The sequence below is a fragment of the Fusarium oxysporum genome, chromosome VIII, assembly GCF_013085055.1.
Source record: "Fusarium oxysporum Fo47 chromosome VIII, complete sequence".
Classification (NCBI taxonomy): Eukaryota; Fungi; Ascomycota; class Sordariomycetes; order Hypocreales; family Nectriaceae; genus Fusarium; species Fusarium oxysporum.
This window is the reverse complement of record NC_072847.1, coordinates 414,932-442,841: the sequence shown is the minus strand read 5'-3', so window position 1 is coordinate 442,841 and position 27,910 is coordinate 414,932. Positions and strand designations below refer to the sequence as shown.

Sequence of the window (27,910 nt, the reverse complement as noted above, 5' to 3'; positions counted from 1 at the left end):
TGTTTCACTCAAAGTGACAATAATGCACAAAGAAACAAAGCAATCACAAATGCGAGTCTGATATTGGATAATTTTGTCGCTTCTATTCGGCCCGTTACATCGTGTATGCCTTTTGAATTAGCCGAAATTGATTCATTGCTTGTCACGTACTGGTAATACAGACACATGGATGATACAAGGATTTATCCTGCAGCCTCAAACTGCCGGGTGAGATTTCATATATAGATACAGATGCAACAGCAGCTCGTTGCAGTGAATTTCTTCTGGTACTCCAAGCAGTTGCATTTGAGTCCACTGTGACTCTACACTTTCCCGCCTATACAGCCAAGAAAACCGAGCCAACATGGGTGTTGCAACGACTACAGTCGGCACTTACGATGCCGCCCTACAGAGGCGCCAGGCGCTTATGGGTGCCAGTGGCGCGCGCGCCCTCGTCAAGAACTGGAAAGTCGCCCGAATTGCCGCGTTTGCCTGTATCGGAGGTATTCTCTATGGTTACAATCAGGGAATGTTTTCGGGCATTCTGACAATGCCGTCTTTTGAGAGACGTAAGACTCCTCTTGTCGTTTTGTGGAGATTTGCTGACATCTTAAGACATGGGAGATTATATCAAGAACCAGACCAAGAAGGGTTGGCTTACATCTATTCTCGAACTTGGTGCATGGCTCGGAACTGTCATGTCTGGTGCCATTGCAGAATTGTGCTCCCGTAAATATGGTATCTTGATCGCTACTTGTGTCTTTATTATTGGTGTCGTCATTCAGTCCACTGCCATTCAAGCTGGACATAATGTTATTCTCGCCGGACGTTTCATCACGTATGTAATTCCAGTTCTCTTTGATCTCAGCTAACATCTCTAGTGGCATGGGAGTCGGTAGCTTGTCCACCATTGTTCCGCTTTACAACTCCGAATGCGCTCCACCGTATGTTACAACCAACGCTATTGATATACGGAGGCTTACAGTTTTATAGTGAAGTTCGAGGTGCTTTGGTCGCTTTGCAACAACTCGCCATTACTTTCGGCATCATGATCAGTTTCTGGATCGACTAGTATGTTAATATACCCTCGAGACTATCATATACTGACAATCGACAGTGGCTGTCATTTCATCGGCGGAACTGGCGAGTCTCAAAAGGACGCCGCTTGGCAAATCCCCATCTGCCTTCAGCTCGCCCCGGCTCTTATCCTGCTTGTCGGTATGGCATGGATGCCTTTCTCACCTCGATGGCTGATCCACCACGGAAGAGAAGAGGAGGCTAGAGAGGTCCTGGCCAACCTTCGAGATCTCCCTACTGATCACGAACTTATCGAGCTGGAATATCTCGAGATCAAGGCTCAATCACTCTTCGAGAAGCGAAGTTTGGCTGAGAGGTTCCCCCATCTTCAAGAGGACACAGCCATGAACACCGTCAAGCTCCAGTTCGTCGCCATCGGCGCTCTCTTCAAGTCTAAGGCCATGTTTAAGCGCGTCATTGTCGCTACTGTGACTATGTTCTTCCAGCAGTGGACGGGTATCAACGCTGTAAGTTACTATACTTTAACAAATATATATTTCCAAGCAGCTGACAAGTAAAGGTTTTGTACTACGCCCCTCAGATCTTTGGACAGCTTGGTCTCAGCAGCAACACTACCAGTCTCTTGGCCACTGGTGTCGTTGGTATTGTCATGTTTATTGCTACCGTTCCTGCAGTCTTGTGGATCGATCGACTCGGCCGTAAGCCTGTCTTGACTGTTGGCGCTATTGGCATGGGTGCTTGCCATCTTATCATCGCCGTCATTCTTGCCAAGAACATCGACCAGTTTGAGACTCACAAGGCCGCTGGATGGGCTGCTATCTGCATGGTTTGGCTGTTTGTCGTCCACTTTGGATGTGAGTTTACTCCCAGCTCTCTTTTGCGGACTGATGCTAATGATGCTAGACTCCTGGGGTCCTTGTGCCTGGATCATTGTCGCCGAGGTTTGGCCTCTCAGTACGCGACCTTATGGTACTTCGCTTGGTGCGTCAAGTAACTGGATGAACAACTTTATGTATGTGGCGTGACTTGGTATACTTTGTGCTAGCTAACTTTGATCAGTGTTGGACAAGTTACACCAGACATGTTGGAAAACATCACATACGGAACTTATATCCTGTTTGGGTTGCTCACATGGATTGGTGCAGCTTTCATCTGGTTTGTTGTTCCAGAGACTAAGCGACTGTCACTCGAAGAGATGGTATGTATTCTTCCAACTTTACTAGCACGGCTGCTGACTGTTCTCAGGACATCATCTTCGGATCTGAAGGAACTGCCCTTGCCGATAACGAGCGCATGGCCGAGATCAACCGCGAGATTGGCCTTGATAATATTATCTACCGTGATCAGTCTACTCATCACACAGAGGTTCCAGAGAAGGAGATGTTGTAATAGGTTGAAGAAGAGGCTACGGACGCTAGCTGTCACTATTGGTTCCTTAGAGATGATATTGGTAACAGGCTTTTCGCACAGATTGAACATTCAGAATAGCTATTGTCAATTGAGTCTTTCACCCATATTCTATCCAAACATTTCTGTGCAGCCGTTATTTATGTACTAGTCGCCCTGCCTAACCAACAATGATGGGTCTAGGCTAGTTCATGAATAATAGGTCTGAGCAGCATTGCTTATAAGTCAGAAAGAGGCTATGGTCTTCCGCAACCAATATCTGTCAATTAATGTATTTAGCCGTCGTATAGCCAGTCCTTATAGCACTGGTATTTAGTTACCTCTTTATTAAGTAGGCCTTATTGCTTGCATAAACTTTATCTGGCATATTGTCAAGATTGAGTTTATGTGACGGAGAGAGACCACTCCAAGTCCTTTACATTAGATAGATAAAGTCTATTTTCTTCGACTTAAATAAACCAAACAACAAGCATTTATCAGGGTCCATAATGATTCAAGATGACTCACTTCCATAAATTTCCTCTTCCGTCAAAGAACTGGGCCTGTTCTCTACGCTAACTCCAAGCCGTGACATGCCTAGCCACTGTTTTTCGGAAAAGTGGCAGTGCCGGACCAATCGGAATGTCAGCATAACCAAGACGGCACCGTCACTGTATCCGAGCGCGAAAACTCGTTTCTGGCGAGGACTCATGCGGAAATCTGTACTATCGAGGTTCCACTTTGCGTCCATCTGAATTGACCTTTATGAAAGTGCAGGGCAAATGTCTCAATGACTTAAATATTAAATGATAAGTGTTTAGATTCCTGTTTTACTTCTCATTTATTCTTTGATTAACGCTTACAATAGTAATCAATGGCTATCCTTTTCTCCCCCCTTGGCCTTGGTGTCTCCCTGGTAGCCATCCTTATCGGGGCTATCATCTTCGTCAATAAGAAAACGAAATTCCCAATCATCAACAAATATCCCAAAGACTTCTTCCACCGTCGGGCGAATCACGAGTACAAGACCAACGTAAGAAAGCTACTCAATGATGGTGCTGCCAAGCATGGCGAGAACCCCTTTGCCATCTTGGTCCCAAACGGTATCAAGACAATCCTGCCACCGTCTTGTGTCGGCTGGGCCAAGAACAACAAGGACTTGGATCACCAGCAACTCGTGAGAGATGAATACTTTGCTAGCTACCCTGGTTTCGACGTTCAGCATGTCTTGCATCACCCGAATAGGATGGTCATCAACATGGTCCAAGGAAAGTTGTCCAAAACTGACAAGACTCTTCCTGTCATGAATAAACACATCAAGGCAGGCTTGTCTGACATTTGGGGTGAAGACAAGTCTTGGAAGACACTCAACTGGGAAGATGGAACTACTGGAGTTATTTCTCGTGCAGCAGCATCTATCTTCGTCGGACCAGAACTCGCTGCTGACCCTGAATGGCAAAAGGTCTCGAGGGCTTATGTTCTGGACTACTTCGGCGCTGTTGGAGAAATGCATTTGTGGCCCTCGTGGTTGAGATGGTTGGTTGTCTGGTATCTCCCTGGTGCCTCAGCCTGCCGTGCTGGTCTGAAGCGAGCACGCGAGATGGTGAACGAAGTCGTTCAGAAGAGACGACAAGAGGAACAAGAGGCTAAGCTCGAAGGAAAGGAGGCTCCCGCTTACTACGATGCCCTTGCTTGGACACTTGAATCGCCACTTGGAAACGAGTTTGAGCCGGCGGATGTTCAGCTAGCTCTGGCCATGGCCGCTCTGTTTACCACTTCAGAGCTTTTCCGACAGATTTTGACTGAGATTGCTCGTCGCCCTGAGGTTGTTGAGCATCTGAGACGAGAGATTGAAGATGCTGCACCCGATCACGACTTTACTGCTACCTCACTCGTCAAGATGCAGTTGCTCGATAGTTTTATGAAGGAGACCCAAAGACAAATCCCCTCGCTAGGTAAGCTTTTATCGGAAGGCTTTTCGCTCTTACTAACCCATTTAAGTGATATTGGAGAGATTGGTTATCCACGACACCCGACTTCCCGATGGCACTGTTCTTAAGAAAGGAACTCATATCGCTATCGATTCTCGAGAGATGTATGATCCCGCGAAGTTCGAGAATCCCGAAGAGTTTGACGCCTGGCGTTTCTACAAACGGCGACAAGCTGGAGACAACACAAGCTTGTTCGTGCAATCGAGCCCGGATCATGCTCAATTTGGCATGGGTAAGCACCTTTGCCCTGGAAGGTTCTTTGCAGGTAGCGAGTTGAAGCTTTGCCTGGCTCAGATCATACTCAACTATGACATTAGATTGAAGGACGGGTGTTTGGGAAAGCCTATGCAGTTTGGCTTTTTGAGTGCCACTGATCCATACACCCAGCTGGAAGTTCGAAGAAGATAGTATTGTGCACGTTGTGCTTGTATGCTTAATAAAATAGGAATTGATTTTGCAAATTGGAGCGTATTCTCACTGCTGGCAAAGACCGCTTTCACTCAAAGTCAAACAGGGGATACCAAGTCATCATTTAGGATCTTATTTCACTGTGCCTTGGGGCTTGTTCTTATCTATGGCAGAAGAGGCAAGTCCATAGCTACAACAAGAAGTCGATCACTTCTTATTTTTCTTCTTCTTTCTCTTCTCCTTGCATTTGTCGCACAACTTATCAACCACGGTATCAATTACCTCAGTTGGCCTTCTGCATGCCCCAACTACGCCTCTTGCCGGCGGACATGGGAATATGTCATTCCTTTTAATTTTCTGCTTGCTGCAGTCTGGGCATACTTCCATCTCTCTGCATTGCCTACACATTGTACTGGTCTGTAGTAATAGGTGAAGTTGTAGATAGTAAGAGGTTGTTGTTTAGAATGATAGATTTAATTGAGCTGAGGTTTCCAGGTTACAGAGCGACAACGAGGCGATTTATACTCGAAGGAACATGAGTGGTTCTGTGACCAGTGATTTGTTGTTCATGGTCAACTATACCGGCTACGATGTTCACAGCCAGAAGGAGCTTAGAATCACATCATTATCTGAACCTTGAATAGCTGAACCGTGCCCCTTCGTATCTGTCGCCATGACCCACTGAAAAAGTCTCACCAATGGTTCACAGACTAGTAAAACATACACAGGAACTGATGGACTGAAAGAAGTCAGTTACTCAGGCTCACTCTTCGCGATGTCACGTGCTAATTCCTACTCATATCAATGGCATATTACAATAATACCGTTTTGTTGCAGAGTAAAGAAGGCTATAGATATGATGTACTAAGTATTTCTATCCAGGCTACTAAATATCGCAAGACATTACCTTATTTTCCAATATCCAAAACTCGAGTTATCCCCCCCCCCCCCCCCCCGAATATATCAGCAAACCTCATTTCTTCTTACTTTTACTTCTACATTTAGAACACAGGGCTTTGGTTGTGTCAACCCTCCTCCTGCTGTTGCCACATCTTTCAAAGAAGCCTCTAGACTGGGGACAACAGTGGTCAGCAAACCGCTGAGTAAGAAGGATTTCACAGACACGGCAGACGGTTTGGTATATTATTTCTACACACATAATGATGTTATTAAATCGACCACGGTAACAGGCCCCGAACTGAAGTGATCGTGTTACAGGTTGATGTACACAATATCGAGTAGGTGGGAATCGAGTATGACTAATGGAGAAGTGAAATATAAACAGCAACATGCTCTCAATTCATAGTTTGGAGACATTGAAGCATATCAACATAGCTTGTGATGGTCGATATGCGGTGAAATCGATATATAAAATGCTTTCTCCATCAAAGAACTGGCTCCGGAATACTTGATTCACAGAGTTGAGTGCTTAAAGAAGCTTCACAACTGAATAATTGAGAACACAACGAAATCCTGTTCAATGTTTAGATAGGGACAACCTTGCCATTCTCTGTTATCAAGCTACACAAGATTGGGAGGACGTGTCTTTCAGAGGGCTGTCACATCTTGCCTTCGTTATAAAATTGTAATAGTCGAGGGATGCCAGTGAGAGATTTATCAGAAGCATTAATAAGCTGTGTAAATTATAAAGAGCCTAATTGTGTTATATGAAATGGATAAAAGTAACTGTCGTCTCCTGATGATAGTGATTGCACAGAGCTCAGTGAATGAGGCCATCATTCTTGACCTGCTCAAGGTACTTGAAATAGCTCGCAGTACTGTTTCGTCGAAGCTGTTTACCATACTTGATGAACACAAAAGCAAGAGAAAACTGCGCCATTGCAACAAAGGCTGCAACAAGGAAAGCGTTCTGATAGCCCATTCCTGTAACCCAGGGAGTGACACTGAGAGAGATCAGTAGATGAAAGCTTGAAGGATGGTGAGTCACGTACCCGTAGCCAATGGCAAAGCTCATGGTGTTGCGAATCAGAATGATTGTGACAATAGCGTCGGAGCCAAGTTCAGTATAGCAGTCGATGCAGTAGCTAAGAGGAATCTGACAGCCTGCAGTGATTGCGGCCCCTAACATTCCCATAGCGATCAAGAGTCCTGACCAGTGAACGTGATGAGCCGCTCCAACGCCCCAGAGTAGGAGTCCACCTGGCACGACCAGAAGCAGAACAGCGTAAAGCCACAGGCGGTATTCAGGCTCGCGGATGCCGTTATTACGGCGTGTCAGGTAAAGGACGAGCTTATCTCCAACTGGGCCAGAAAGGAATGACCTGGTTCTTGTTAGCTTATGTATGGTGGGAGTTGAAAATCCGGCCAGGCCTACCCAACAAAGACTCCGATGACGGTAGCGATGTAGCAAAGACCAACAGTGCTTGGCTTGAATGAATAAGGAGGAGCCGAGAGAATGATCGACGCTGTACCATTGAGCACATTGAAGTAGCAAATAACAGCGCCATACATGAAGCCGCAGAACACAACAATGGGCAAGGAGAAGTACTTGAAGGGTCGAATGAGCATGCCCTTCAGAGGAACGCTGCCTTGAACATGCTCGCTTCGGAAGATCTTGATTTTGTCGAGGGAGGTCTTAGAGGAGGAGAGGACGCTGCCATTGACGACATCTAAATTTGATGTAGTCTGCGACTCTACCTCTTTCTTACCATCGCTGGGAGACTCGGTCGCTTTGTTGATATCGACAGTATCGTTGAGATGGAGTGGGGTGGCTTTTCGGTTGTACTTTGTTTCCTCCATGAAGAACAAGCAAATAACGAATGCGATTGCATTAAATATTGCGCACCAATGCTGCCCGATGAGTCAGTAGCGGAACTTGCATCACTGTCTGTTACTTACCAACACCCATTCCCAACCTTGTCCGTCGTTGATGAAGCCAGAAATGACAGGTGCAACAAAGTTTGCACCTCCAAGGAATAGGGCGTAGTAAGCAATGTAGGTGCCTCTCTCGTGGGCAAAGTACTACACGAATGAGTGAGATTAGGTGAGGAAGGGCGGTTGACTCGGCTACTTACAGCATCTGACACCGAGATTTCGCAGAGTGACTCGACTGGGGCACCAAAGGTCCCTTGGAGGACCTTGTTGGCAATCCATTGGCCGTTGGTCGTTGCATGCGGGGCCCAGATCATGATTCCCTGGCGATGATGAGTTATGGCAGAAACGCGTAAGGAGGGATAGGCTTACCGTTGTTCCTAGTAAGGACAAAAGGTAAACAGGACGTTTACCAAACTTCTGTGCCAGAGGCTGCCAGATCAGACATCCCCATCCAAAGGTCAAAAACATATATCCGGTTCCAGAGTTCAGATCACCGACACTGAGGCCAGTGGCAGCTGAGATCGGAACAAGAACGGAGTAAATGGCGGCCGAAGCAATACCAATGGCAAGGCAGTACCTGTTCATAGGGGCTCAGTTCTTGTTTCCCAACAGTAGGTGGCTGGACATACAAACATAGAGTTGCCATAAGCAAAGCCTTTCTCCATCTGCTCCAGTTCAAAGGATCATCTGGATCTTCAGAGGGAGTTGGAACAAGAACGATATCTCGATGGCCTTGAGCGTGGCGAGTATCCAAGGTGCCATCAAAGTCAACAAGGAGGACTGTCCCGGGGACAAAGTCCGACACGGGCTGTGGCGAGTTGTCGTCTGATCCCATGATGAAGCATACAATAGATAGAATAAGATTGGTCAATTTGTGACTTGAGGTCTATGGGTCTGTGAAGTTCTGTTTCTGGCGAACAGACCAGGGATTATATACATGCAATGAAGGCATACCAAGCAGCCGGAACGCGATAACACCTTTTAAACATAGCGCCAACTACTAGATCGCAATCTCCCCATTGCCCAGACAGTCTAGATCCCCCTTCAAACGTCACCTTGTTCCAATTCCGCAGTTGATCACGATAACATTTAATCCGGGGGTGGACCCCAGCCTGCGGGGTAACAACCAATGACTGATATTTACGAGTTTTAGCTTATCCTTCAGTTTGGCGAACCTCTAACCGATTCCAGCATGAGACCATGTCTTGACCAATCATTGGCTTTTGCGAGGCGTCCCACCAATAGATATGATTACCGAAAGATAGGTTATCTTGAAAGAGGCTTCTAACAACGGCATTTCGCCCTCAACGAAGTATGCATCATATGATACAGAGTCAGTGACATGTCTGAAGTCGGCAAAGTAGACCCGATTAGGTTTCATTGAGTATGAATATAAAGATGCGTTTGAAGCCAAGATCTATCTAATCATCATTCCTCGTAACTTTGCCTCCATTACCTTTCCATCATACATCATGGCGTCTGTTGTTGAATCTCTTCCTCAGGGACTTGTCTCCCATTCTCAGCCCCAAAAGTCCGCAGACACTTCTGTCCTGGCCGATTGGGAGATCCAAGCTGAGAAATGCCGTAAAGTACTCCGAGAATCTCTCAACCCAGATTGGCTTCTCCCAGCTAGGCAACTTCCACCTGCTGACCAACTCAATGTTTCTACTTTCATCGAGACATGCGGCTTCATTTCAGCACGAGAGTTGGAGATCACAGCTACCAGTGCAACGAAACTGGTGGAACAAATGGCCTCTGGCTCTCTGACGGCTATTGAGACTGTCACTGCATTTCTCAAGAGAGCTCATATCGCACATCAACTGACCAACTTTGCAACCGAGTTCATGAATGCTGATGCACTCGAAGCCGCTGCTGAACTTGATGCGTACTTCAAGGCAACCGGCAAAATCAAGGGGCCCTTGCACGGTATCCCGATCTCGACCAAGGAGCATATTGAACATAAGGGACGGATTGCTCATTCGGCTTACGTCGCCCTTATTGACAACGTTTCTGAAGAAGACGCCCTGATTGTTCAGTGTTGCAAGAAGGCTGGAGCAGTATTCCATGTGCGAACGAATGAACCTCAAAGCGTAATGGTTAGTTAGTCTTCCCCCTTTCGATGACCTGTCACTGACGATATAGCACATTGACTGTTCCAACCCAATTTACGGCACGACTGTGAACCCGCACAACCGAACATTAACATGCGGCGGCTCGAGCGGAGGAGAAGGTGCTTCGTTGGGACTCCGTTGCGCAGCCTTGGGCATTGGTACCGACCTTGGAGGTTCTGTTAGAGTACCCGCTGCCTTTTGTGGCGCATATGGACTGAGGACTACCGCACTGCGAAACCCGTACAAAGGCGTATGTCTCCCTGGTGCTGGACAAGAGAGCATCCGATGCGTTATCTCACCTCTAGCCAATACTGCAGAAGACCTTGGCCTCTTTCAGAAAGCTGTTCTTGATCAGGAACCTTGGGAGATTGAGACATCGCTGGTACCTCAGCCTTGGAAGCAGACCAACCCCCTAAAGCCTGGCAACTTCACTATTGGTGTCATGTGGGAGGATGGGTGTGTATTCTTTCCCGGTTAGAGATTTGTCGACTAACTAAGCTTACAGTCTTGTCCGACCCCATCCCCCAGTCCTTCGCGCGCTTCAACACGCCGTCGAGAAGCTCAAGGGTGCAGGCGTTACTGTAGTCGACTTTGAGCCATACAACCATCAGGAAGGCATGGATATTGTTTCGAGACTTTACTTTCCTGAATGTGCTGTAACACAGAAGGACCTCTTGGAAAAGGGGGGAGAGCCTGTAGCGCCGCTGTCTGACTTTATCTTCAACTTTGCCCCCCCTAAGCCACTTAGTGTACAGGAGAACTGGGCTTTCAACGTCCGGAGAGACGCCTTTCGAGAGCAGTAGGTATAAGCTCCCTGTAGGTTGACTTGGCTGACTTCTTTAGGTACCACAAGATCATGAAGGATCGAGGTGTTGACTATATCCTATGCCCTGCCTATGTTGGGCCAGCTGCAAAGTTGGGCGATGGCCATTACATTCCTTACACGGCCATTTGGAACGTTCTCGATCAACCGGCAATTACATTTCCGACTGGGCTGAAGGTTGAGCCAACCGATACACCATACTTTGACTTCAGACCCCGATCGGTCGAGGAGGAAAGAGAGTATAAGAAGTGTAAGTCATGTGGTCAACCGTTTTGCTCGATCAATACTGACGCTGGGATAGACTCGCCCAAGGAGTATGCTGAAGCTCCTTTGGCGCTGCAAATTGTCGGTAAACACTTCCGAGATGAAGAGACGGTTGCTGCTACAGAGTTGGCGTCAAGGATTGTTCAGGGTTAAACAGGCTCAAGCGTCTTCAGATAACAATTAGTCACCACGTATTTATGTCCCTCGTATTATGAATCAAGCATACAGGACTTTAGACTCCCTTGAAATTACCTGTAAAAGAGTAAGGCTGATGCCATCAATCGGCAAAGGGAGACTTGTGACATCAATATTGTGCTTCTTATCAGCCGCCGTTGGAGCCCGTTAGCTTAGAGACTAGCGAACGGTTCCAGTGAAGACCGAACGGGCTAGTGCCAGAGTGCATCTCCTCCTTATCGACTGGTGCAGCTTAAAACCCCGACTTCCCCGCTTCTGATTTGACCCCATTGCCGTAACTTCTCCGCTTTCACTGCATGCCTCACCATTCACGCCTCAGATACGTATGAGACCATCAACGCCAGTCTAATCATGCCAGATACCAAATTACGTGCCAAAACTGGCTGCGTCACTTGTCAGTCTCAAAGACTTAGATATATGCGTCTACTAACCGCTGATAGGCAGACAACGGCGAGTCAAATGTGATGAAGAGAAGCCATCATGTCGCAACTGCTCTCGCTTTGGCCGCAGCTGTTCATGGCCCAAAGCTAACGACATGGCCGATAGAAGGCACCGCCGTCGACGTGTAACTCCTGTTCTTTCGCCATCCACCACGGATAGCACCTCCTCGCCCAAGAATGACAAGATCTCACATGACATCGTGCCCATTCCGAATAATAGGCCATCACTTGCAACCATCAACCATCCCCTTTTCGAAACAGAAGCCGAGTTTGAGTTGATGCATCACTTCTACAACTTTCACTTCACCTCTCTTACTCTTCCCACAAAGGACAAGGCATACTTTCTTCAGTGCCAGTCAGACCTGATGAAAATGATTTCAAACAACAAAACCATCAAATATGCTATACTGGCCAACTGCGCTTCTAACAAGCATGTCCTGTTGAACAATGATCGGTATCGACTAATCGCTTTGCGATACTACACAGAAGCTATGAGAGGGCTGAATCAAGAACTTGTGGACTTTTGTCCATCAGATGCCTATCGACATTCGTGTTTATTAACGGTAGCATCATACCTATACGTTTACAATGTATGCACTCAATCGTTTTTCTTTTCACTGTGATATTGGCTAACAGATTCTGCCCCCAGTTCTGGAGTCTTGATGCAATGTCGAACCCGAAACCTCACGTTATCGGGGCTGTAAAGCTGCTCAGCTTGAGGAACCGAGACAACGGTTCATTGAGGCCATTCACTCAAAGCTACGACAGGATCAATGTTGAAAGCGTGCTGTATCAGGGCTTTTTGCTATCTATCAGGAGGCCATTCAGGCCCGACTTTCGGCTGGACTCTGAATTCATCACCCATGCTGAAGATTTGCTTCGCTCATACGACAACGCAAATCCATCTTTCTCAAAACCAAGCATCGTGCTTGGAGTACCCACGTCCCTATATCGACTCATATTGCGGATTATTGACTCTTATAATGTCCCTCGAAACAGACTTTTAGATCACCTGATAGGCTTGAAGATGGAGCTGCAGTACTGGGAGCAATTGTTACTCGATGATCAAGACAGTCAGAACGTTCATCATGGTGATTCATGCTTCAATGACCTGATGATAATCGCAACTTCACTCCTTCTGGATCTAATCACAGAAACCCTGGCGTCACGGGACGATACAGACTGTCCTCTCGTTTCGGTTGAAGATGCTGGTGGGAAGCCTTGGAGATGGCAACTCGATTTAGCCATGAATATTCTTCAATGTCCCGAGGAACATCAAAAATGGAGTAGTTGTTACCTAGGAGCATGGCCATTGTTGATACTCGGGTATGGTGCCAGGTCAATCGAAGAGATTACTCTGGTGAAGGATATCTTGACAAAGATGCAACAGCGCATAGGATATGGCGAGGTTCAGAGAATACGGGAAGAGCTGGATGAGATCACAACGTATAAGGTTCCAGATGGTCGAATGTACCAAGAACTTCTCAGTCTCCCTCCACCGGATTAGGAGGATGTAGATATTGTTTAATATAGCACGGTGACCTGGATCTAATTACAACTTAGGCACTTGAGAGATCTGATATGGACTTATGTGTTATTTGTAAAATATATCTTATATCTTGTATTGATCTATTATGCCTAGGGGTGCTATGACATAACCTGTATGAAGATACATAGTAGCTATATATTCCAACATAAGCAAACTTCTTAGTTGACTTTCGGCCACTGTCCATCGAAGCTGGAGGATCTTACTCAGTGGCTAAAATCTAAGCAGTATCGCTTGTGGTATCCTCTGCCTCACTTGCGCCTCGTGGCGGGGGTCCACCAGGGCCGCCAGGACCGCCTCCTCCAAAGTTAGGGTTGGTATGGCCACCATCCTCATACCTGAAGACTGCAGGGGTAACCTTGTCAGTGGTAGTGATGTTGATACCATAAGCCAGCCAGCCGAAGAGGCCCTCAGCAACAGTGTCACCAAGAAGGGTCCATTCGACGACCGGGTCGTAGTCCTGGTTGGCAGCCTGAGCTAGAATTCCGTCACCAGCGTTTGTGGTCTGAGCCTGCGTGTTGGTGGTGTAAGGAGCAAGGGCTTCAACGTCGTCGATCAGGTCCTGGTCGAAGTAAGTCTGTCCAATGTGGCTGCTGTAGATGACGTTTCCAAGTGTCTTATTCTGGTAAAGAGTAGCGTTTGCATGAGCCAAGAGATGGATATGCGTCGTACGGCCAACATAATGACCTGGGAAGATCGTCTCAAACTGGGCAACGCCATCTTCATCCGTTGGCTGAATGCCCCGGCCAAAGGTCTTGTTAATGTTGGCCTTGTCATCAAAGTTTCCGTTTCCCTGATTATTCACGCCGCCGTAAACACCAGTTGAGTTACAGTGCCAGATCTCGAGATATAGCTTTGGTACAGGTTCGCAAGTAGCTACGTTGATGATTTGGTAGTCGAGAATAAGGTCAACGCCCTCCTGGTCCTCTTTCAGATTGCGCCGAACAGACTCGCCACTGACGTCTCGTAATTGTTAGCGCATGTCGTTTTGACAGCTGACCAACACTCACAGTATGGACCGAGAGTGACCTCGGGGGTTAGCACGCATGAGTTTTGGCCTGCGAAGAGGATCTCGGCTGGGGTGTTGGGTGTATACCCAAGATGGGTCTTATTATGGTCCGTGTTGAGCACGTCCTCGAGATCGCGCTTCTTGATACCACCTAAGACAAGCCACATTAGAAAGAGATGAGCTATGTATCTGAGTATTACTTACGCTTTCGGCGATGCTCCTCGATCAAGGCAGAACGACGCTTGATGTTACGCTCGGTAACACCTCTGGCCTGCAGCTTCTCAGCACAGTGACGGAGGGACAATCGCTCAGCACTGGCTTCGAAGGAGCGACGCGCCTCAAGCTCATCGTGGTGGTCTTCGCCTGGATGGGCCACGGCCAAAGCAGCCAAGGCTAGAGCAATTGAAGCAGAAACACGCATGATAACAGCACAGACAAAGACAGTGATGTGAACGAGGTCAAATGTTGGCATAACAAACCAGGCATGCGAGAAGTCCAGTTCCCTTTATGCATTCTAAGACGGACTATCACATTTGACTCTTCAGTTCTCAGGGTTGCATCACACCGTTATCCCACCATCGCAAATCACGTCTTTATCCCGTCCGTCTTGGCAATGTCACGTCGACAAAGTTCCGCAATGCGAAAATGGCCGTAGTTGGCAGGAGGATCCATTTCACATGTCGATCTGCTTGAAGAGGCGTGACGGTTGCAACGTGACGTTAGTAAATAGTCTTTCCTAATTCGCTGTGATATACGTAACCCCATGGTAGATCGTCGGGATGTGGGCAAACATACCTGATAAGGTCCACAGACGGTTCGGGAACCGACTCGTTAAAGAAGGTCAAAAGGCACAGCTGTTCATAGACCCATACATGCAAGGTTTCAGATTTTCAGGCTTTTCAAGATTCTGCCGGCGGCACCACAGCCGGGGGCCGCAGTCGACAAGTTATGTGACTGTTAAGACAATCACAGAGGAGAGTCGCTGAGACAGGAATGCTTTGAGAATTAAAATAGGTGCTAAAGTGAGATTATTAGATTTACTGCATTAGATAGAGGATATATAGTGTATATAAGTATTAAAGCTTCCCTCACTTAAATTAGGCTCTCGCTTAATTACTTTAATTATTAAGCTTATGTTTACTATCACATGAAGCCCAATCGAAACAGAGGTTTTAAAGATCAGGCTCCAACTTACCTATCACAGAAACGTTAACTGTGCTGTTGATGTACCCTAGCTGCAATGTCATTTACAGCCTCTGAAGAGATGTCTAAGTTTGAGTTATATTTGTCGTACTAATAGATGTTTCTGCTCCTATTTTCGCTTGTCTACATGAATTTCTGCAGGGATGCTGTGCGCCGTTCAATCTTGATCCATTATCTACACATTACCCAGACGTTATATTGACTAAGCTTCATTCCTTTGGTTACGCAACCGATATAGCCAGTTTGAGCCAATGTGGTCAGTATTCCCACATTCACAGATTTGTGTCCCGGAAATGAACAGAATTTAATACAATTGACTAACAACAGGTCACGCCTGGCAAAGGACGGTAACAGCCGTGCTAAGCCTTATGGTCCACATTTCCCAAAGAGCGACAGAGTCGGCACGAGGAGCGGACAGAAGATGACCGACCAGTCAGCATACAGACAGAGAATAGACATCACCAGAAGAGGAGACTCAGCACTCCGTTCTTTTTTGGAGTTACGCCTAAAAAGCTTCCAAGAATGTTAGCGATTTTACTATATGAACTCGGGTAATACTTTATTTAAGTTCTGAGAGTTAATCCATCTTACACTATCCTTAGAAATCGCTTAAGAGTTTACTTATTTCGACTTAAAGCTTTCCCCCTAGCCCTAATTAAGGGGTACAAAAGCCCCTTTTTACTTTAATTTATACTCCGTAGATAGAAAACTAACCCAAAACTTCCAAAATTGTTAGTCGACTGATAAGGAACTCCATCTAGAAAGCAGCAAGCCTATCTCTATCCCCATCTCTAAGTTGTTATTGTTATCCCCGCTATCCGCCGACAAAAGCTGCCTGACCGACGCAACCGATGGCAGCGTAAATGCTATAGGCATATCCAGAAGTTCCTCCTTGCCAGAGCCTAGTTCCTTAAAAAATTGACTGGCCTCAGTTGGGAGCGCAAAACCGCTCGCCCATGCCATAGCCTGGATTCCCTGCAGGATAAATATGGCCATGGGAAAATCACGCCCGATTTGGCGGAGCATCATGCTTGCTTTCACAAATGTGCTGCGAGCGGTTGGATCGTCGAGATACGCAGCTACAGTTCCGACCGAGTTGTAAAGTCCGCATAGCGCCATGCATGAATAATCCCGTATGGAAAAATGTTGTATGTATTGTGCCACGATGTCTGCGTCGATGCCAGCTAGTTGAATGCAATGCGTTTTGGCGGTTGTTCCATTTTCGAATATTGTATCAGGACTTAGCGGTCTTAGAAGGCTGATTAATAATTCGTCGATGTAGATTCTGTCTCTGTGAGAAAGTGGAATACAAAATGTAGGGAGTGATAAGTACCGTAGGAAACAGGTCTGAGGTGTCAAGTTCTCATCTTTTTTCATACGTTTTGGTAGGTTTCCGCTCCATTCCAAAACTGAATTGTATAATTCTCGCCTTTTTTTGAGGTCCTCTTCGCTTCCAATCTCCTGTGCTCGGATATTGCAAAACATTATCTCATACAGCATTTCCGATAAGTCACAAGTGGCATCTAGAATACCAGGCACGAACGGAGGCATGCCTCTCTCTGTCTGATGTAAGTCACCCCATAAATCAAGATTTTCCGATGGTCTGTCTTTTGCATGAAAGCATCTTGGTATTGTGGGCGGTGCAAGTAGAGATTGCTCGAGATATACGTATGCTACAATACTGCATAGATTGCCATAGATATCAGTCTTCACTACTAAAATCCTACGTGAACACTGTCGATCACATACCTTTCAAAACAGAAGAGCCCCCAAGCAGCTTTCGATATGATTTCCCTCTGTCGCGTCTGACCAGGGTCGTCTTTGATTCTGTTGAACGTCCCGTCTAGATGAAGTCGACGAAACATTTCGTATGCAGCATACCTATACATCTAATACTTGAGTCAGCTATACTTCATGACTAACTGCTAGAGGTCGACATTTTCGAACAGGGCATTACCAGTCACGTAGCGAAAGCTATCAAAACAGCGCTGTCAGATAACTTGACCTGAGTACGTACCATGCCTGCTCGATCCATGCCCCGGTACGCCGAGAGAGTAAACATTAGGGTGAGCCCTTGTACTGTTGGAAGTGAGGCTCGACCGTTTTCCAAGTCTAGTAGCTTCTTTGCCTCATCTAGGAATTGTGCTCCTACGCTCTTGCCTGCGATAGAGCTAAACATCTTTGCTCTTGCAGATGTAAACTATCAGTAGTCAGGTTCCTGGTTCCAGACAGATGAGATACAAAGTACACGTACACATCTAGAAGCGCAAATTGCATTGACAAGAAAAGGTGAGCAATATCTAGCTTTCTTGACCTCACCACTATTCATATCCTTTAGAAAGGCTTGAAGATCAATGAAGGGATAAAAAAATGCATCATCCCAGGTGAAGAAAGACGATATTAGCTGCGAAACAAGCCCATCGCCGGCAACAGCAGTCCAGGGCTTGGCATGTACGCGTATGGGGCTTTCGCTCAACGTCTTAAGGCTCAGGGCGTCCACCCTAGGGTTCCAGCCTGTCGAGGTGATTTCGGGACGTGGAGATGGAGGGTCTCTGAGTGTGCTTGCGCCCCTTGCAAGATTCAATACGGTGATAGGATCGTCTGCATCACGGATTCGAGCAAACATCTGTCGAGCCTCACTCTCCGGAAGCGTTTGAAGGAGAGCATACACCTCCCGAAGGCGCTCATTTTCAACCTGAACTGCCTGATGCCTCGAGGCGGATACGGTAGTCTGATGATTCGCGACTGTCCACGAACATGGTACTCGTTTGCTGGCGCAGGTTTTGCAAACTGGTCGTTCGCCGTTACATTTCACTTTCTGTTTCCGACAGCGGTCGCACGCCTGAATGACTGGTCTAGCCCTCCGAACTAGCTTTGTGCTTGTGACAGGGACCCCTCGCGATGATGATGAATGGTCAGGACCACGAATCGTAGAGTTGGGTTCAGCTGGAAGAATGGGGCGATTTCGCTGAGACATGATACACAGATGGCTACCTGGTCAGAGTTTGACTTATCAGTTTAGAGGCTCAACTCAACCTGTGACTGTAAATGACCCACCGTTCTGTTTGGCTAATCTGATATCGTACCTGGTGGTTACAAGTGTTTTGTCGCGATGAAAATTGCCAGGCCAATTATATATTTTCTTCAAATTCTAGGCTACGTCAGGGTGAGATTATAGCGGCGAAGAAATGTTGACCTGGGTGTTTTAGAATGGGACTAGAATGTCATGATGACATCGGTCTCTTAAGGGAGGGGTTGGTTGAAATCCCCCTTTCTGCATACAAGAATAATATTATCATAAAAGAAGTTGAGTGGAGCCCATCACCAGCCACTTATACCGGCACAGCCGGCTATGCAATTAGAATTATAAACAGGAGATTCGCGAAGCTGTCGAGCTCCCTTTGACATCATGTAGTACTTACCAGGCGGATATTCTCTATGACTTGGGCCTGTGCGCCTAATTTTTTCACAGAGGTGAGATTTGAAATAAGTCAAACTTAGGTCGGAATAACTTCAAAGGTCAAATAGGCACCAGCCTAGGTAGACGGCCCTTTGTTTCGCCGAGGCGACTATTTAAACGTGGGGTCTGTCGATACTTACAGTTCTCACGAACACTTCGCATCAATAGGTAGGGCCTTGAAATAATCACTATGGCGGACTCTCCTACAATACACTCGACTCTCTCCGTCGTCTCGGGTCAGCTCTGTTTCGGCTCCTTGCACAACATTTGGTTCGGTTCCTCTGCTCCCTCTCAAGGCCTCCCCGTTGCTCCGCCGCAACCAAGTGGCACAGTTAAAGCTCACAGCATCAACTACAACGTCGCCGCACAAAAAGGGATCTGGAATGTCTTCAAACTTGTTGTTTCTGAGACAAGTGATACAGTAGCATGGTTCGTGGCTCACGCAGATATCGATCCCAGGCAGGAAGTCGATAAGATTCTCCGCATATCTGGCTCACCTTATGAACCAGATCATGGAAGCACGATGAACAACGACGCCACTTCTCAGGCTGGAGTCTTTGTGATTAATCGTTATGACTGGAGCTACTATGACAAACGGTGCTTTGATGAGATTGGTGAAGGCCAGGAAGAGGGCGATGATGATATGCTGGCAAACTCCAACTCTCTTGGTCTTGTTGATCGCTCTGTAGTGCAAGAAATGGTCCAGCTATGGCAGGGCCAACGACCAAGCCGGCGAGACAGTGCAGAGCATGGAATCTGGTTGTATATCCCCCATGGAGAATACATGTTTGGCCGCTTTGGATTCAATGATACGCACACCGCAGCAAGATCATTCCTGTTCTTCTCCGTATACACAGAGTTCACAAGGACAAGTTTCTTGGGCCTTCCAGGAACACTGCGAGAACACATGACGCCACAGGAGAGGTTTGAGCGCGAACTGCGTGAAGGAGTTGACTTCTCGGGAATGGAGAAGGTCCAAGACATGGTCTCCTGTCAATATGTTTCCCCGCCGCCAGCGTCTGAGCAGCTTGGCCCATACGATCCAAGCGACTATATTCTGAGAGAACAAGATATTGAACCTTTGCGAAGCTATCGCGAAGAATATCCCTCCCGTAATGGCGCGGAACCAACTATCCATGGGTTCATCGATCCATGGAAGCAGCCACTATTAGATCTCGTGAACGAGATGGCCCTCAGTTATCTCGAACACTTCGTCCTTCCTCATCTTGGAGGTGAGAATGTTGCAGAAATGGCCAAGACATTATTCCCTGATTATGAGAAGAATATTAGACCTATCAGCCTAGACGTTGCCTCGTATCGTCACTTCACTCAGCCGGACCAAAGCCCAATTCTAGACTTTGACATGTCTCACGTGAGCGTTCGTCTTCGAGAGTTCCTCGAGTCTCGCAGCCAGGATAAGCCCAGGGTCTTTAGAGACGATGCTGTGAAAGGAATCTGTCGGGTGTTGGGCTATATACTCACTGAGGTATTTGAGTTGGTTAATTATGTGGCTGGTAATTGCGAACATAATAAGATCCTGCCATGCGATGTTCGTCAGGCTGTTTTGCTCGATGAGGATATTCTTCGTTTGGTGTGTTTCTCGAAGATCTTGTGGGGAGGGAACTTGTAAAAAGATATTTAAATACTGAATAGAGATACTTGTAAAGGCCAAGAAAATTCTCATTAGTACTGTGGTCGCGACGTAGGAGCTCGAAACTACCAGGGGAGAGATGATGGGAGGATGCATCAGGTGCGTTGTCAGCGCGAATCTGATAAGGAGGGGGAGCACACGGAATCGGCCGCGATTGGCTGAATCTTTTCTTAAGGTCATTCGTTGCCCAGTAAGGCATGGATGCTTGGTATGTTATGCGATGCATAAGTCAGCTGACTTGCGGACGAGTTTGACAGTTGGAATTATACATGTCAGCAACTGATTTCAACCCAACAACCAAGAACCATCAACTCAATAAACCTATCCAGTCCAGAACCAGATCAAATTTCATCCAAAATCTTATGCACCCAAAGGATTTCTGTTAATTGCCATCATGAAACTTATTGTAGTTGGCGCTACAGGCTACATCGGCGCTGGGATCCTTCGTCAAGCCCTTACACGCTCAGACATCACCAGCGTTGTCGCTGTTACCCGCCGATCTCTCGAGCAAACCGCCGCGAAACTCCAAAACGTCATTGTCCCGGACTATGGTACATACTCACCCGCGGCAAAGGAAGCTTTTGCCGGCGCAGGTGCATGTATCTGGACAGTGGGCGTGACGCCTTCTCACGCATTTCGAATGGACCCTGAAGAGGTGCGCAAGGTTTGTCAGGATTATACTATGGTCGGCCTTGAAGCCATGCGCTCCTCTGGCCTTGCACGGCCGTTTCGAGTAGCGTATCTCAGCGCGGTGGCAGTTTCGCGGGATGTCAACCAGAATATGTGGTTTGCTCCTGAGTTTAGACGTATACGGGTAAGATATGCCTAATATAACTACGGGGCTTTATGTTCGAACTGGTTGTTTTGCTTACTAATGTGCGTGGATCCTAGGGCGCAGCAGAAAACCAAGTTATCGCGTTTGCGGATACCAGCGATGGCGCGGTAGAAGCGGTGATAGCTAAACCCGGATCTGTCCCTGCTCAGGGTGGTATGCTGGTTACTGCTCTGACAGCTATATCTCGAGGTTTAGGTATTGGCGCCACTGAGGCCGTGGTTTTAGATGATCTGGCTATTGTTCTGATTGACCAGGTTGTTCATGGAATTGAAAAGGACCCGCTGTGGCCAGCGGATTTAAACCGCTTGGCGCAACAAGTTAAGGATAAGAAGGGCCTGAACTAAGGAGTTCGACTGATAAGGCGGAGCGTATAAGTTGGCGGCAGAGGAACAAGTCTTGTTACCAATCAATAGAATGATTTCAGGAAAGTCTTATAAACATATAATCATCCTGTGGGTTCACATAACGAGATTTGTCCCTATGCATTAATAGTCATGGGTAAGGAGGCCTTCCGGCCCGTCTGTAGGAGCAAGCTTTATGCAGATCTTAGGAGCTGCCCTAAGCCATTCCTGATCTCTTTCAGTATGGCCAATAGCATGCCAGTACTATTACACTTTACTATAAACTATATAATACTAATAACTAGAGCATAGGTAAGGAGAGGTATAATAATAAAACTATTACAAAATACAGGAGGCTCTGGCATAATACTATGCACCCTCAGAGTACGCCAAGAAATCCTCGGATAAGTCACTCTTACAGGTGGTGCATTTCATTAGCTCGACTTGAGAAGCAGTCTTGTGCTTGAAGCGGAAATCTCGAGTCTCCCTTCTAGTTTATAAATTAAATATAGAAAGTTCCCTGCTCCACGGGTCTGTTATTGCATATACCAAGTGTCTATAAAATCTGGGCAAGAGCCGCATAACTATTTGTACTTTATCTGAAGCTCCTCGGCAGCCTGGATTGCTCTTTTTGCCTGATCCGTATACTTCCTCTGGTTTGCCTGTTGCATACTAAATGTTTGCTGAAACTTGTCTACCATGAAAGGCTTCAGAACCGTCTTCTTGGCTGTAGTGTAGTCATAGATAACAGTGTCGTCGATGCATCGTGCTGCCAAGCGGCGGTATTGTTCCGATAAGATCCATGCTTCCATCTTGAGTGATGTTGACTCATTAGTTGGAGCTTCAAGCAGTTTATATAATACAGTGATGTGGTCTGGAAACTCAAGAGGCTACAGCACAGCGGCCGGTCAGTCTTCCTGTCTCCGAAGCTATCAAGGGAGTCATACAAATTTGTATTCTGTGGTGATACTTCTGAGAATAAGGCCGAGGCTACGTGGTGTTGGCAAGTCGTCCCATTGAGACTTTTCGTGCTCTGCTGCATCTTCACTATGCTGTCGGATGAAATGCACCCGCCCAGTCTCGACATAGCGGTTGTACATTACGTTATTAACATGACCTATGCACAGAAAGATTAGATCTCGAAAGCGTTACAGAGTGTAGTCTCTTACCCTAAGAATATTAGATTTCATCCTAGAAAGGAACAAAAGGGGGTCCACTTACCATGCTATCCTACGCAACGAGAAATGTCAGAAATCATGCACCTTTCAGTGATAAGGAGCCGCTTACCATGTCACCCCAAAGGAGCTGGTGGTTATCGAGACCTCGCCATTTCTTATCGGTAAGGAACCCCTGCTGTCCTGCCAAAAGTTGCAACCAGTTCTCTTCATTTGACACCAATTGTCTCTTGGCTTCTTGGACGCAGCTGGCTGGATAGTGATCGCTGGTGAATTCTTTTAGCTGGGCCTGTAGATCAGCGAACCACCGAGAGGGAAACGAAGTGAGATCATTGTTCGATTGCGCTAGGCTAGATTTCGAACGAAGCTGAGAAATTGCATGCCGCGATGCAAGCTTAATTGGCCGCTTGAGAAACCGCAGAGACATGATGTGAGTGCAGTGAACTTGGGTTGAGTGATGGGAGTAGTGACAGTGGAAACGGGCTCGGCTGGCCCAGAATAAAAGTTCCGATGGTCGGCCTCGGCATTCGGCGAAGATTCTCCGCGGCCCGGAAGATTTGGACCTGCGCAAGCCGGCTTAAGATAAAACCGGCTAACTCTTAACCCGACCATTACCCTAAAGTTTAGACAGAGGAGAAAATTCAGAGTTAACATATAACAGATTAAAGATAAAATAGGCTTTTATTATTTTAATTCTCAGGACGAATAAGAAGCTTACTTTAAATAGGCACTTCTCTCGATTCAATATCTTAATTAGACTTAGATTAAAAAAGTGTATTTCTTAGCTTACTTATTAGTTGTTATTGAAATAAAGATGAGAAACCAAAAAGAAATATCCAGTATGACCCATCCTCGTGACTAGGTCATGCCTTGTCAGCACCTTTTGCTTAATATTAGCCATCTTTATGTGCTTGCTTATATAAAACAGATCAACGAAATGCGCAATAAACTCCAAAACGATACTGGTTACTGCTTTACGCTGATCATAGTTGGCTGGAGGTGTATGTCTGTCTATTGAAACATGGCGCGAAGTAAAGGTGCTTATCAGTCACTTTGTCAATAATACTCGAATGATATCATCTTGCTGTCCAGGATGTTTAACAATATCTGTCGATTAAGCTGCACCATAGCCACGCACAGAGCAACCTCAGCGGGAACTAATCTCAGTGTTAAGGCTATAGCTGGTCCAGCAATAATGGCATCATCCCTTTTTCTCTCAGCGCGTAGGACCCTGAACACACGGACATAACCGCTTATGTAGTATTCCAGGCCTCGTATTTCATCCACAAACTGCTTGGCACCGCCTTGGCGTGGGTCCGAGAGCCTGGTTTGGCTTAGTTTTGCTTAGGTTAGTGTCAGGTACCGGTAGCTCCACCATAAAGGGGAGAATCGACAGGGCAGGGAACGAGAATTCCGTCCATACAGCCAGGGCTTCTCGGTCTAAACATAGCCACAGCTGAGATCGTGGCTACATGGTTCATTGAGGTAACCTTTTAAGCTTGAAACATAAAAGCTTTGCCTGGTCTTCTTTATTCTGCTAGCATCAGACAGGACCATTCCTCTCTGCACTCGCTGTCCGAGTCTTTCTTTCTTTTTTCCTGTTTCGACATTTGTTTCATTCAGACACTCGTTTATTGCTGAATCGTCATTCGTTTTCTTTTCGTGGTTCTCGATAATCTAATAATTGCACAATCCGACTAATAATTCTTCACTTACTCGACAATTACGACAAACACTCCCTCGATATTGACATCATACTTTAAACCTCCCAACTTAACCAATATGGTTCAACTTCCATTCGTGGCTCTAGCAGCCCTACTAATTACTCCATTCACTTCTGCTGCTCTAACGCAGTGCCCATCGAAAGAAGCATCATGGACATCCAAGACCGGCACCGAGTACACCATTTGCCGCAATACCGACTACCGATACGGTGGAGGCAGTCTCAAGGTCGCTCGGGACATCAAATCTACCAATGCCTGTGCCGAAATTTGCAGCAAGGACCCACGATGCGTCAAGGCTGTATACGATAAGCGAAATCGCATCTGTCACGTCAAGGACAATGCCAACGAGGCCAAGATGAACTGGGCGTCAGACGCCAAGTTCGACACTATCCGAGTCAAGAACGTCAACGAGGGAGTCTTCATCTCGCGCTGCCCCAACCCAACCAACAACTACCGCTCCAAAGGTGGCAAAACTTTCAACGTCTGCCACAACAGCGACTACGTCGGCCCGACTACTCGAATGACCAAGAACTGCGCCTCTCTTGCTGCGTGCGCTGATATCTGCTCCGGTATCAAGACATGCAAGAAAGCCGTTTATGACAAGCAGGAGAAGGTCTGCCACATCAAGGAGACTGAGCCCAAGGCGTCGCTATTTTGGGTGCAGAGCAAGCGATACAGCGTTGTTCACGCCCCAGTCGAGTCTAAGCCTGCAACTCAAGGCAAATGGTCTGATCTCATCCGTCTCCCTGTCATTCCCGTTGCCGCCTATGTTGTTCCTCAATTCCCTCAATCACAGCAGCTTCTTTTCTTCTCATCTTGGGGTGCTGACGCCTTCGGTGGCGCCTCTGGCCGTACCCAGTTTGGAGTTCTCGATCTTCCTTCAGGTGCCGTCGGACAGCGAGAGGTCGCCGATACTCACCATGATATGTTCTGCCCTGGAATGAGTCAACTCGCTGATGGACGCATCTTGATTCAGGGTGGTTCTGATGCCGAGGCTGTGACACTCTACAACCCTAAGACCAACGCTTTTACCCGAGGACCTGACATGAAGATGCCTCGTGGCTATCAGACTTCCACCATCCTGTCTGATGGAAGAGTTTTCACCATTGGAGGAGCTTACTCCGGTCCCCGCCAGGGAAAGAATGGCGAAGTGTATGATCCCAAGGCCAACAAGTGGACCATGCTACCTGGAGCCGATGTCAAGCCCATGCTAACCAAGGATCGAGAGGGTATCTGGCGTGAGGATAACCACGCTTGGCTCTTTGGTTGGAAAGATGGCAGTGTCTTCCAAGCCGGCCCCAGCAAGGAACAGCATTGGTATGGCACGAAGCAAAAGGGATCAATCGTCAAGTCTGGTAAGAGAGATAACGCTGATGCTATGTGCGGTATCTTTGTCATGTATGATGCCGTTGCTGGTAAGATTTTGTCAGCTGGTGGTGCCCAGGACTACACCGCAAGCGATGCCAACAAGCGTGCTCATATCACCACCATTGGAGCACCTTACAAGCCTGCTTCCGTCAAGCGTGTTGCTGATATGGCCTTCCCTCGTGGCTTCGGTAATGCTGTCGTTCTTCCTGATGGAACTGTTCTTGTGACTGGAGGCCAACGAAAGGCGATGGTCTTTACCAACACTGAAGGCATCCTGGTTCCTGAGCTCTACAACCCTGCCACCAACAAGTGGACTCAGCTTGCACCTCACGCTGTTCCCCGCAACTACCACTCTGTCTCTATCCTGTTGCCTGATGCCACGGTGTTTATTGGTGGTGGTGGCCTCTGCTACGTTGCAAAGATTGGTGGTTCAACTGCTGGCTGCGACAAGACAGCTGACCATGCCGATGGAGAGATCTTCCAGCCTCCTTACCTGTTCAACAAGGATGGCTCCATTGCTAAGCGTCCCATCATCCAGAACCTTGCCCAGAAGCCTGTTAAAGCGGGCAGCACCCTCAAGTTCAGCGTCACCAACACTTCTGGTAAGGTCAAGATGTCTCTTGTTCGTATGGGAAGTGCTACACACTCAGTCAACAGCGACCAGAGGCGTGTCCCTCTCACCGACTTCCAAGTCAAGGGCAACCAGTACACTGTCAAGCTACCCAAGGATAATGGTGTCCTTCTGCCTGGCTATTACTATCTCTTTGTGATGTCGCCGCAGGGTACTCCTAGCATGTCAAAGACAGTTCAGATCGCTTTGTAATTAGCAAGTGGACTGTAGTATTCTACTCTCAAGATAGGAACATTATTATGCTACAATAAACCGTATTACACAACCTTGATAGATTATAACCATAATACATAAGTTAAATGGCGTTTATCTGTATTTTATTTATCTCCTAAATGTCGAGTGTATTGAATATGAAAAACCCCCCTCTTAACAGGAGTGACATCTGCGATATGATTAACCTCGTGATATAGTAGATGGTATAGCATTTTAGTAGCTCTGAATCTGTATCTATATAGTAATAATTATATAAATTCTCGATTTATCTTCTATGTAGTTATTCTCGTGTATAATTGCCCAGAAAGCTTGCAGACAGCCGATAAGCAAGGTCTGGTTTGCTAAGAGGTATAGCCCAATCACGATGCATCTACCAGTTCGCCAATTGGAGCCTGTTGCCCTGTTGCCTGATTGCCATTGCCTCATCTTCTAGTAGATAAAAGCCGCAGTCTCTACCCCAAATTGCTGTATCTCAATCTTCTCGTCAATTTCTCTACTGTAACGAATCCGTTGTTGTGCTTCCCCGCGCGGTGTAATGCCACTCAAATTCTCACTGAAAGCTTATTACACTCTCGACACTTCTGGCAATACAGCTGCCCTATAGTGATGACAGAAATGGCCAATATACCTTCGTACTCTATAAACTTTACTAGAGGTTTGCAACATACTGACATAAAACAGTTCCGATCTGAACGATCCTGCCATTATGCACCCAGTTGAGGAGCTATTCCTCGACATCTCCATTCACGAAGTACTTACCCAGACAATGGTAACCTTTGTCGAGCCATGGAAGACTACGTATATCGATTCAATTCGCGAGCAGCGCTATGGCGATGCCATCTGGGCTCGTTACTGCATAGAGGGAGGGGTCGAAAACGGTGTCATCATTGGTCAAGGCCCAAATCCCGACATCACCGTGCTTGATCAAATCAGGGAAGATGCACTTGAGGCAAAGACGAATGAACCAGAACTGTTTGCAGAGGCTTTAGAGCTCTACCGAAATACTAGCAGTGCAGACGGGCACCCAGAAGTCCTCCAGATCATCTTTGACACCGATAGGATGGAGCATCAAGACTGAAAGTGCAGAGACAAAAATAGAGAGGAGAAGATGAGGCGCTGGAGGTGAGCGGGGTAAGCCAGACTGGAGGCAAGAGTCGTCACTAGGATGATCTGTACGAACTTTTGGGGAGGCAAATCACTGTATACACGATGGGCCAACTACAACTCATAGCTTCAAATACCTCTTGCTCTCTCCGCGTGGAGGAAGTGCCTTTGCTAAGTGAC

The 27,910-nt window shown here is 47.0% G+C and overlaps 11 protein-coding genes across 11 annotated transcripts; 7 read left to right on the top strand and 4 right to left on the bottom strand.

Moving 5' to 3' along the window:
- Positions 1-343: 343 nt before the first annotated feature.
- On the top strand, positions 344-2,528 carry FOBCDRAFT_252007 (general substrate transporter; the record flags this gene model as incomplete). The annotated part of the gene is made up of 9 exons (XM_059610984.1): positions 344-548; positions 595-817; positions 861-923; positions 973-1,050; positions 1,097-1,523; positions 1,598-1,871; positions 1,921-2,029; positions 2,077-2,215; positions 2,263-2,528. The coding sequence occupies 9 exons, from the start codon at positions 344-346 to the stop codon at positions 2,404-2,406; spliced, it is 1,662 nt and encodes a 553-aa protein (XP_059465543.1). The 3' UTR covers positions 2,407-2,528.
- Positions 2,529-3,277: 749 nt separating this feature from the next.
- Positions 3,278-5,442, top strand: FOBCDRAFT_252005 (cytochrome P450; the record flags this gene model as incomplete). Its single annotated transcript, XM_059610983.1, has 5 exons — positions 3,278-4,358; positions 4,405-4,626; positions 4,660-4,787; positions 4,931-4,980; positions 5,298-5,442. 5 exons carry the CDS (start codon positions 3,278-3,280, stop codon positions 5,440-5,442), a joined length of 1,626 nt encoding a protein of 541 aa, XP_059465542.1.
- A 1,080-nt stretch (positions 5,443-6,522) lies between these two features.
- On the bottom strand, positions 6,523-8,472 carry FOBCDRAFT_242306 (major facilitator superfamily domain-containing protein; the record flags this gene model as incomplete). Its single annotated transcript, XM_059610474.1, has 8 exons — positions 6,523-6,706; positions 6,755-7,084; positions 7,138-7,432; positions 7,472-7,613; positions 7,662-7,784; positions 7,838-7,957; positions 8,007-8,214; positions 8,267-8,472. The coding sequence occupies 8 exons, from the start codon at positions 8,470-8,472 to the stop codon at positions 6,523-6,525; spliced, it is 1,608 nt and encodes a 535-aa protein (XP_059465541.1).
- Positions 8,473-9,109: 637 nt separating this feature from the next.
- FOBCDRAFT_141205 (amidase signature domain-containing protein) lies at positions 9,110-12,977 on the top strand (the record flags this gene model as incomplete). The annotated part of the gene is made up of 8 exons (XM_059608122.1): positions 9,110-9,733; positions 9,780-10,204; positions 10,254-10,547; positions 10,592-10,821; positions 10,873-10,920; positions 11,389-11,428; positions 11,475-12,060; positions 12,120-12,977. 8 exons carry the CDS (start codon positions 9,110-9,112, stop codon positions 12,975-12,977), a joined length of 3,105 nt encoding a protein of 1,034 aa, XP_059465540.1.
- A 259-nt stretch (positions 12,978-13,236) lies between these two features.
- FOBCDRAFT_242303 (Intradiol ring-cleavage dioxygenase) lies at positions 13,237-14,446 on the bottom strand (the record flags this gene model as incomplete). Its single annotated transcript, XM_031189210.3, has 3 exons — positions 13,237-13,979; positions 14,027-14,176; positions 14,230-14,446. The coding sequence occupies 3 exons, from the start codon at positions 14,444-14,446 to the stop codon at positions 13,237-13,239; spliced, it is 1,110 nt and encodes a 369-aa protein (XP_031036475.3).
- A 1,514-nt stretch (positions 14,447-15,960) lies between these two features.
- FOBCDRAFT_262908 (putative C6 transcription factor) lies at positions 15,961-18,328 on the bottom strand (the record flags this gene model as incomplete). The annotated part of the gene is made up of 5 exons (XM_054706402.2): positions 18,286-18,328; positions 17,483-18,237; positions 17,246-17,428; positions 16,978-17,117; positions 15,961-16,909 (listed from the first exon to the last, which is right to left on the bottom strand). The coding sequence occupies exons 2-5, from the start codon at positions 18,203-18,205 to the stop codon at positions 15,961-15,963; spliced, it is 1,995 nt and encodes a 664-aa protein (XP_054562377.2). The 5' UTR covers positions 18,206-18,237; positions 18,286-18,328.
- A 543-nt stretch (positions 18,329-18,871) lies between these two features.
- On the top strand, positions 18,872-20,379 carry FOBCDRAFT_228674 (uncharacterized protein). Its single transcript, XM_059609787.1, has one exon. The coding sequence runs from the start codon at positions 18,879-18,881 to the stop codon at positions 20,316-20,318; it is 1,440 nt and encodes a 479-aa protein (XP_059467719.1). The 5' UTR covers positions 18,872-18,878; the 3' UTR covers positions 20,319-20,379.
- A 265-nt stretch (positions 20,380-20,644) lies between these two features.
- On the top strand, positions 20,645-21,518 carry FOBCDRAFT_296637 (uncharacterized protein; the record flags this gene model as incomplete). Its single annotated transcript, XM_031189214.3, has 2 exons — positions 20,645-21,153; positions 21,231-21,518. Exons 1-2 carry the CDS (start codon positions 20,734-20,736, stop codon positions 21,516-21,518), a joined length of 708 nt encoding a protein of 235 aa, XP_031036479.3. The 5' UTR covers positions 20,645-20,733.
- A 459-nt stretch (positions 21,519-21,977) lies between these two features.
- On the bottom strand, positions 21,978-23,145 carry FOBCDRAFT_228670 (thioesterase-like superfamily-domain-containing protein). The gene is made up of 4 exons (XM_059609786.1): positions 22,803-23,145; positions 22,737-22,745; positions 22,463-22,633; positions 21,978-22,405 (listed from the first exon to the last, which is right to left on the bottom strand). Exons 1-4 carry the CDS (start codon positions 23,115-23,117, stop codon positions 22,100-22,102), a joined length of 801 nt encoding a protein of 266 aa, XP_059465539.1. The 5' UTR covers positions 23,118-23,145; the 3' UTR covers positions 21,978-22,099.
- A 1,099-nt stretch (positions 23,146-24,244) lies between these two features.
- FOBCDRAFT_228669 (uncharacterized protein) lies at positions 24,245-26,690 on the top strand. The gene has a single exon (XM_031189216.3). The coding sequence runs from the start codon at positions 24,473-24,475 to the stop codon at positions 26,603-26,605; it is 2,133 nt and encodes a 710-aa protein (XP_031036481.2). The 5' UTR covers positions 24,245-24,472; the 3' UTR covers positions 26,606-26,690.
- Positions 26,691-27,106: 416 nt separating this feature from the next.
- On the top strand, positions 27,107-27,890 carry FOBCDRAFT_187036 (uncharacterized protein). The gene is made up of 2 exons (XM_059608646.1): positions 27,107-27,258; positions 27,308-27,890. Exons 1-2 carry the CDS (start codon positions 27,233-27,235, stop codon positions 27,702-27,704), a joined length of 423 nt encoding a protein of 140 aa, XP_059467718.1. The 5' UTR covers positions 27,107-27,232; the 3' UTR covers positions 27,705-27,890.
- The last annotated feature ends 20 nt before the right edge of the window (positions 27,891-27,910 follow it).

What these genes read in the sequence shown, in the direction of transcription:
- FOBCDRAFT_228674 (XM_059609787.1), top strand. Translation starts at nt 18,879, where the DNA reads ATGGCGGACTCTCCTACAATACACTCGACTCTCTCCGTCGTCTCGGGT.
- FOBCDRAFT_228670 (XM_059609786.1), bottom strand. Translation starts at nt 23,117, where the DNA reads ATGTCTCTGCGGTTTCTCAAGCGGCCAATTAAGCTTGCATCGCGGCAT. An exon ending in TCACCACAGAATACAAATTT is followed by an intron (nt 22,406 to 22,462) that starts GTATGACTCCCT and finishes GCTGTGCTGTAG; the next exon opens with CCTCTTGAGTTTCCAGACCA.
- FOBCDRAFT_228669 (XM_031189216.3), top strand. Translation starts at nt 24,473, where the DNA reads ATGGTTCAACTTCCATTCGTGGCTCTAGCAGCCCTACTAATTACTCCA.
- FOBCDRAFT_187036 (XM_059608646.1), top strand. Translation starts at nt 27,233, where the DNA reads ATGACAGAAATGGCCAATATACCTTC. An exon ending in GAAATGGCCAATATACCTTC is followed by an intron (nt 27,259 to 27,307) that starts GTACTCTATAAA and finishes GACATAAAACAG; the next exon opens with TTCCGATCTGAACGATCCTG.